At 43.1% G+C, this 9,129-nt stretch overlaps 1 protein-coding gene and 1 long non-coding RNA gene across 2 annotated transcripts in view; one reads left to right on the plus strand and one right to left on the minus strand.

Annotated features, from left to right (window-relative positions):
* LOC308590547 (phospholipase A2 inhibitor gamma subunit B-like) overlaps nucleotides 1–2,666 on the minus strand; it is a 45,237-nt gene extending 42,571 nt beyond the window's left edge. Inside the window, exon 1 of the mRNA XM_081200690.1 lies at nucleotides 2,479–2,666. Within this exon, the coding sequence (XP_081056816.1) occupies nucleotides 2,479–2,530 (52 nt within the window). The 5' untranslated portion in view covers nucleotides 2,531–2,666. The remainder of the gene's footprint in view (nucleotides 1–2,478) is intronic.
* The window catches only part of LOC308590629, a 52,517-nt gene that overhangs the window by 10,744 nt on the left and 32,644 nt on the right, over nucleotides 1–9,129 (plus strand). The gene's annotated exons all lie outside the window — the stretch shown is intronic.

Below are 9,129 nucleotides of genomic sequence, written 5' to 3' on the forward strand. Positions count from 1 at the left end.
TATTTTTTTTTAAAAAAATCAAAATAATCTGATTTTAAAACTTAAATCAGAATTTTTAAAATTTAAATTGGACTTTTAAAATTTAAATTGTATTTTTTTAAAAAAGTGATTTTTGTGGAAAAATCTTTCTAAAGATAGTTTTCTATTTAAGTTACATTATAGTCCAAAGGCTATCCTCATCAGGAAATAAGGATTTGTTTTAAGTTTTTCATGTGTGCTATAACACCCTCCAATGTATTTCTTAAAAAATCATTTAACCACATCAGTTAACAAACATGGATACATATGCTATAATGTTATTGTTTTAGTTAAATAAATTGTATAGATTGTTATTAATGAAATGATTATTTTCCCCTTCCAATATAGTACAGCAGAAAAATTATCCAAATATAAACAGTTAATTTATTAAACCTCACAAATATTTCATAATTATCTGTCAATGTATTTCTAATAGTATAACCAAATCAGTAATTTTTGATATAATTGTAAAAACTACTCTGAAAATTTATTATTCCAAAAACGAAACCTTCATCTCATTGTAAATATTAAGATTATACCAGCAAGAATGAGTCTTTCTGTAATAAATAAATAAATTAAATCAAGTCTTACTGACTAGTAATTTAAATTATGATTGAAATCAAATCCACCCTGTAACTGGATCAATGAGAGTCGTTGCTGGAGCTCATAAAGGGAGCATGTACTACAGGCAATTAGGTCAGTTTCTCTTGGTTTCTTATTTTAAGTTCATTTCTCCACATTTTCATATCAGTTTCCAACTCCCCCCCCCCATCAACATTTAGTGTGAATGTAATTTTTACTCTTAGGCCCTATCTGCAGGGTCATACTGATTTAAGTAGTCATTGTTTCCCCCTTGGGGGGGGGCAGGATGTTTGTTGACTATATTCACTGTGAATCCTGGCGGACTAGCTGTCTGCCTTGCAGGTCATTTTTCACTTGGCCTGGGAGATAGGAACCTGACAGACTGACTCCAACTACAAAAGCTGTTGTAGGTTATTGTATGCACACTTTACCCTAGTATGTGCATTTGTCTATTGATTACATGGCTGGACAAGTGAATTGCAAAAATGGGAAAAGGGCAGATTTTGAAGGATGTCTTTGTTTTGCTCTGCCAATTGAGTAAACACACCTTTAAATATGAACCGACTTGAATTTCTTCCCTGCTCCTACAGGCAGTGCAGAACGTAGAACACTACTTTATGAAAAGTCTTCTTCAATGGCTTGTGGCTAAGATATGGCCTTAGAAAATGAGTCTGGGGGTTTACGTTTTGGTGATCAAAGAGGTTGAAAGTTCTTCTCACTTACACAGTTTGCCAACTCCAAGGGCAGACAAGCAGGACTGGTCCCTGGAATCGTCACACTCCTCAATGGTGGTATTTCTGCAATCTCTTCCTTGACCGAAACAAGACTCACATGTCAGAGATGCCACTGCAGACAGGGGAAAAATGGGTTTGGAAAACTTTAGTAACTGTGTAGGAGGAATAGGTCTGCATCAAGGTACATGAACACAACACTTTCTGCTCCAAACGCCATCTTACGAGAGGCAGCAAAGGCCACTGACTTGTATAGCTTCAAAAGCGGACTAGATGCATACATGGTTACCATCCTCAATTGATACATTTTTTCTGCAACATTGGAGGCACTATTTATCTCAATACTAGTTACTGGGAACTGCAGAAAGTGAGCTGTTGCACTCAGATCTTTCTTAGGGGCTTCCCATAGGACCCATGGCAAGAACAAGAGGCTAGACTAGATGGATCATTGTTCAGCTACATAATGCTTTCTATATATGTTCCCTCTGTAGTTCTTAAACTCTGAATGGGGGTGGGCCTTGTATAGACCAGAGAATGATTGTCCAAGATGGCTCCTGCAGGCTGAGTGAGAGGACCAGTAGAGAAGGTGTGGGGAAACCTTTAACTCTCCCGAAGTTGTTGTACTACAACTCCCATCAGCACCAGCAAACATGACAGACTCTGGTAAGCACATCTGGTACCCCTGGAACCTGACTCCACTCAGAGATTCGGGTGGTGTGTAACATCAGGAAATGTAAGGCTTGCATGGGGGGCAGCGTAATTCCCCTCCAAAATATGAGAATTGTGCCTATACATTGTCTCCTCTCATAAATTTCTACAAATGCAAGAAACTTACTCTTTACTTTAAATATGAGCCAGGATTCTGGTTCATTGAAGAGTGAACTACTGCCTTTCTTGCTCCCCCAATGTACTTGGGATGCCACAGCTCTCTGTACGCATTTGGTTAAATAAAAATTGAATATTGGGAACAAAACTATATAGCATTGAGGATCCTTTGTAATCTGGCCTTGTGCTTTATTCCTCTCCCTTTCAAAGGAACCACAAGTCCTGGTTCCTTCATGATCCTGCTTTAATTGCTGACCCCCCACCCCACCTCGTTCCTTCCTGGAAACATGATGAACAGCACAGCGGCTGTGGTTCTGCTCACCTGGAGGAAGCAGGGCCAAGAGGAGGCAGGAGATCAGGAGTGTCTTCATCATTCTAGAGAGCTGAAAAGACAGGAAGGAGTTCGAGAACAGCACTGGGCCAAGCAAGGAACTGATGCATGAAGAGGCTTAGTTGGAGGAATTTATAGAGGATTGCAAGGAGTACTTTGCCAGCACCCAGGAACAATGGATTCAGGACAGTGTCACAAATTATTAGAATTCTAATTATGCTATACCATAATGTAAAGCACAGTGTTGAAAAGCAATTAAATCTCTTCCCCCTTCCAATAACTCCAAGGACACGTCCCCCCTAATCTGTGCCAGCCTCAATTTCTCAACCCTGGATGTGGGGAAACGGGTCCATCAGGTTACAGCACTGAAATTGGATTAGGCTTCTGGAAGCCAAGGCAGTTTCCCTGACAGTATGAACTTTTTTGAAAGGGGGACAAATGTCTGTCCACAGTTTCCTTTGTGGTACAGTAATAAAATGCACAGTGACCCGGATCCCCTCCCTCCCATTAAATGCACTTGTTTGGGGTAAAGAATTGGTCCACTTGCTCTTTAAAATAAGTTGGTTAGAGTTAAGAGAGTTCCATGGACTGCAAAAAGATCAAACCTATCCATTCTGAAGAAATCAGCCCTGAGTGCTCACTGGAAGGACAGATCCTGAAGCTGAGGCTCCGATACTTTGGCCACCTCATGAGAAGAGAAGACTCCCTGGAATAGACCCTGATGCTGGGAAAGATTGAGGGCAGGAGAAGGGTACGACCGAAGACGAGATTGTTGGACAGTGTTCTCGAAGCCATTAACATGAATTTGACCAAACTGTGGGAGGCAGTGGGTGACAGGAGTGCCTGGGGTGCTCTGGTCCAGGGGGTCATGAAGAGTCGGATATGATTAAAGAACAACAGAGTTAAGAGCAGGTGGGGGGGGATTGTAGGTCTGTGTCCAGAGGAGATTGCAGATTTTTTTTAAATATAATAATATTAAAGTTTAGTAAACAAATTTTAAACATAAGATACATAGGACAGAGAGAGTTACAAAAATTAAAAAGAGTGTAGAAATTTAACAAAAAAAAACAGTTAACAAAATAAAGAGAGTCATAACAAACACCATTAAATCCACCCAGAAAAAAAGAGATTATATCTCCATATATTGTATTTTGTTCACTAGTTTCTTGACCTCCTCGCAGCTCCCTTTTTGTATTCCAGTTCAAATATTTAGTTTAGCAAATCCTTACCCTCAGTCATTTAACCTTGCTCAACATCTTAAACTATAATAGAAATATAATTTCCGTCATTATCAATCCAAATTTACATATTCTTATTAATCTTATTACTAACACCACTTATTTTCAGTCCAACACCCATTTAACATTCATTAATTTTACAGTATTTCTGTAGATAGTCTTTAATTTTTTTTCCAGTCTTCTTCCACCGACTCTTCTCCCTGGTCTCGGATTCTGCCAGTCATTTCTGCCAATTCCATGTAGTCAATCACCTTCGTCTGCCATTCCTCCAGAGTGGGTAGATCTTGCGTCTTCCAATACTTTGCGATGAGTATTTTGTTGCTGTTGTTGCATACAGAAAAAAAGTTCTATCCTTCTTTGGCACCAAATGGCCGGCAATGCCCAAGAGAAAGGCCTGGAGATTGCAGATTTAAGGGACTATCTTTTACTGCAGTTGGATATACACAAGCACAGCTCCACGTCCTTTGCTTTGGTTTCGCTTGTGATGCTGATGAAACTCAAAGACATCATGAATGATGTGGATTTGGCATTTGGACAATGAGAGATGGAGAGTGGCAGCACCACAGATGTCCTGGGAGAGTTTTCTTGCTGCAAAGTTAGTACAGTGGTACCTCGGGTTACAGATGCTTCAGGTTACAGACTCTGCTAACACAGAAATAGTACCTCGGGTTAAGAACTTTGCTTCAGGATGAGAACAAAAATCAGGCGGCAGCAGCTCGGTGGCAGAGGGAGATCCCATTAGCTAAAGTGGTACCTCAGGTTAAGAACAGTTTCTGGTTAAGAACGGACCTCCGGAATGAATTAAGTTCTTAACCAGAGGTACTACTGTATACTATATCCAATTGCTGACACAGCTTAATTAACACAACTTAACAGCATCTGCTATACTGTTTCACAGCTGTAAAACTAGGTCATGATATTTACTCTGGCCTTTAAAGAGATACACATCTTGTAAAACAATAAGGAACCTTAATATTTAAATAAACCATTCAGCACAAAAAGGTTGGCTCAAATGTATAAGAATGTACCTAATAAGTTTTGGAAATGTAATTATTGCAAGGGCTCATTCTGTCACATGGGGTGGACCTGCAAGGAGGGTAAGGTCTTTTTGGACATGTTATATAATGATTTTTTAAAAAATCAAAAATCAGACTGATTTTTCCAAGAGTCCAGAACCCTTCTGGCTGGGGATATTGATCAGCAAAATTCCAAATCAAGGGATCTTTATGCTCACAGCTGGAAAGTTGTGAGAATGCCCTGAAGTAAGGTCTTAACCTGAGGTACCACTGTAAAGTATATATTTGTGTAATATATAATGCTGCTATATAATTTACTGTCAGCTTAGATTCTTCACATTGTTTCTTCTAAGAATGAGACTACCAGATGCTGGTAATCTGGGAGATGCTGGGGGTGGGGAGAGTGACATTGGGCTCATGTCCTCTTCCTTCACCATCTTCTTCTTCATATTACAAGAGGGAATTATTATAAGATGATGTACCGATGTTATTTCACTCTGAAGAGCTTAGATCGAATATATAAGAATGTATCAAAAAAATGTTGCAAATGTAAGAATTGCATGGGGCCATTCTGTCACATGTGGTAGACCTGTAGGAAGGCTAAGATTTTTGGGGGTATGATATATAATATGGGGAGGGGCGGAATCAAACTGACTTTTCCAAGAGTCCAGAACCCTTCTGGCAGGTGATAGTGGTCAGCAAAATTCCAAACTCTGTTTATGTATGCAGTGACAGTGGCAAGGGATCTTTATGCTGAGGTGTAAAGTTGTGAGAATACCCTGAAAGGAAGAATGGATGGTGAAAGCCTTAGAATATGCAGAGATGGCAAAGGTAAAGCAGGAGAGGCTGCTAAAACTGAGGCTTTCCCCCACATAATGCATTGGATCTGAGGGGCAAGCAGAGGGCAAGGCCTCCCTGGGCGGCATGGGGGGGAGTGCAAGGAGTCTAGATTTCTCTTCTCCCCCAAAAATCTGTTATGTTTGTGTCCAATGTTGCCACTTTCTAAAATTTATTTATTGGTGCATGCTTTTCTCTCGTAAATGTACCAAACATGAAATAAAATAAAACTGGGATAATGGGGTATTCTCAGGTCAGTGGAGGATGTACGTGCTGTGTCCTGTTTGTGATGTGGCTGTGGAACTTGCCATTCTTCTGATAGAAAATGCTGCGTGGGGGCATGGGATGGGGGACAAAAATGGGGGGAGTGTCAGTTGTGGGGAGTGAGAAATGTCCATGTTTTCATCTGAGGAATGTTGGAGGGTATGCAGTGGGTGTTGAACATCAATATGAAGCTGTTGGGAATAGTCAATTGGAGTTTTGGCATGAAACTCTGGATTTGTGCTTGGATGCCATGGTGCATGACAGCCAACGAACTGAGCTTGAACCATGAAAAACTGGAGGCCTTATGAATGAGTGATTTCTGGGTCTTGGAGATAGGTCAATTGCTTGGGAGCCTGGACACAGTGGTTCATGCACTGGTAACTTCAAGACTTGATTGTGGCAGCATGCAGTCTTTGTCAGTGGCGTAGCGTGGGTTGTCAGCACCCGGGGCAAGGCAAGTAATTTGCGCCCCCTAACCCGTGGATTTGCGCCCCCTAACCCGTGGATTTGCGCCCCCTAGCCCTAACCCCCAGATGTTGCACCCGGTGCGGCCGGCCCCCCCTGCACCCCCCACGCTACGCCACTGGTCTTTGTATCAGGTCCAGAAGCTGCAGCTATTGCAGAACACAACAGCCAGAGTGCTCATAGCAGCAGGCTACTGTCTACGTGTCACTCTGTTGCTGAGACAGTGGCACTGGTCGCCAATTTGCTGCCACGTCACATTCAAGGTGCTTATGTTTATTTCCACTGATTCCTGAGCAATGTGAGCCAAAAGTGCCTTGAGGAGTGCACAAACCCCTATGCTACACCTCATGCACTGAGATCCTTTGGCTGGGGCCATTGTTGTAGCTCCCTACACACCTGAGGTTTAGTCAGCTTTCAATTCACAGGAAGCCTTTAGTGCAACAGGAGAGAGAAAAGCTTTTATTCCTTTCTCACAGTACTGGAATTTGTGGGCAGCCAATGACAGTGAATGTTGGAAGCTTTGAGAAAGATGGAAGAAAGTACAGTGGTACCTCTGGTTACGAATGGGATCTGTTCCGTAGGCCTGGCCGTATCCGAAAATCTTCGTAACCTGAGGTGCCTGGTCTCCGCGCCGTGGAGCACTTCTGCGCATTCGTGAGGTGAGCAGAGCGCTTCTGTGTGTGCTCAAGTGGCAAACTCACTTCCTGGGTTGCTACGTCCTCAACCCAAAAGTTACGTTACCCAAAGGCAGTGTAACCCGAGGGTCCACTGTAGTGTTTGAAATAGCATATGGTTAAACTCTGGAATTTGCTCTCAGGAAGTAAAGATGGGCAGCAACGTGGATGTGTTTGATTGAGGATTAGAAGAAACTGATGGAGGATAAGGCTATCAATGGCTACTAACCAATTTGGCCTTGTTCTTCCTCAGTTGTTGGAGACAGTATTCCTGTGAATGTCAGTTGGTGGGAATCACATGCGGGGGGACGGGATGGGACCAACTTGTGTTGCTGCCCAGTCCTGCTTTTAGGCTTTGCACAGGCATCTTGCTGGCCATTGGGACAACAGAGTTCTGGAACAGCTGGACTGGTTCAGCAGGCTGATGCAAGCTGTGCCAGTTGAAGCTTGTGGGAAATCTAATATTAGCCCAAATTTTGATTGCCTCAAAGTGGTGCTCACCCAGTGTACCTGCTGAAGACGAGGGGATTCACAATGTACCTGCTGAAGAAACATGGTTTCACAATTTCTTTCTAAAATCACCAAGCTGTTCATTTGGCTGAGTAAGGGAAGCCAAAGGAGAGAGAAAATTGGGAAACTATGGAGGCCTTGAGTGATCTATACCAGGAGTGGGGAATCGCTGACCTGGGGGCCAAATGCAGCCACTGCATGCCCCTCCACAGGGCCTAGGAGATGGGGGGGGGAAGGTAGTACTGTTAGGATATTTCCGTTCCACCTTAAAAAGGGAGCAGGTTGTTGTGTCACAGCCTGCGCACTTTTGGCTCACAGGAAGTTTCTCTTTTTGTATATAGCTGTTGTTTTTCTCTCTGTGCCCGGACATGCAGGCAGGCAGTCATGTTTATCTTTGTTCTGACCAACACTGAATAAAGTTGTAAATATGCTCTCCTGAGTGCATCTTTCGTTGTGCGAACTCTGCAAAGGGCGTGCACCAGTCCTTGGAATGTGGACAGCTGTTTCTGAGGCTTGTGTCGCTAATTGACTGATACTGTTCTACGGGAGATTGATGGATCATCCGGAATCGTCGTGGAGGCATGATGGCCTTTGTCTCCCTGGCAGTATCCCAACAACAGGTTATGGGCCCAGATGCATGACACTTACAGGAGAGTAAGACTGCGAAAGACTGTGAGGTATGTGGGGAAAAGTGAAAGAAAGGCTTTTCTGCTGCCGCGGCAGAGTCTTTAAAGTCGGCAGGCTAATTAGCCTGGGAGACGAGCCAAGCAGGCCTCAAGATTTATGAGTTGCCGAGATAAGGAGGCATAAGACTCACGGCTCAAGTAAAGAGCCGTTCTTCTGTTTGGGATCACAAGGGGGACATCAGAAAATGTTTGCCTATATTGTGTGAAGACTAGCAATTATATTTTTGTAAGACTACATAGAATGCCACGAGGCCTCTTCCTCCGTCTGCTTCCTCATCTGCTAACATGCCCTTGCCTACTTCTCCCCATGGATCTAGAGACGTGGCGCTGAAGTCCAGGTAAAAGATAGCGTGAGTGCTCAGGGTGAGAGGTGAATGAGAAGGTGGACTTTCCTTGCCTCTCCTGTGGACGATGTGCTCCGCCTTCTGAGGGGACTGCCACCCGCCTGTGAAGTGTGGGATATTTACCATGCAACCAAACCAACAATGCATGTTTGCTAGATAGGCAAATGACAGGAGCTGAAGCCCTGTGAGTTTCTTCCTGTAAGTTTCCAAGAATGAACTCTCACTGTTATGTACTGAGTTGAGTATGATCCAAAATAAAGCAGTCTGATTGGTCCTAGAACAATAGGATTCAGAATGCAGCAGTCTGATTGGTCCACAGGAGCCACCCAATCCAGCTCCAGGTGGTAGTGAATCCACAACCTGATAGGCCTACAGGTGAATACCGGAATAAGCCAATCATGTGGGGCCCATTGTGTAAATAATGTATATAAAGCAGACAGTTGGGGGGAACTTCCAGTCCTCGCTACTATGAGCTGAATAAAGGGCATGAAATCCACACTCGACTCCAAGTATATTTCACCCACTGTGCCCCATTTTGTTGAGGGTTTGGGCACTTTGCTCTCTCATCATTCTTCCAGCAATGTAGAACCATGTGCTTGTCTGAGCTC

Source organism: Podarcis bocagei (assembly GCF_964188305.1).
Source record: "Podarcis bocagei genome assembly, chromosome: 7".
Taxonomy (NCBI): domain Eukaryota; kingdom Metazoa; phylum Chordata; class Lepidosauria; order Squamata; family Lacertidae; genus Podarcis; species Podarcis bocagei.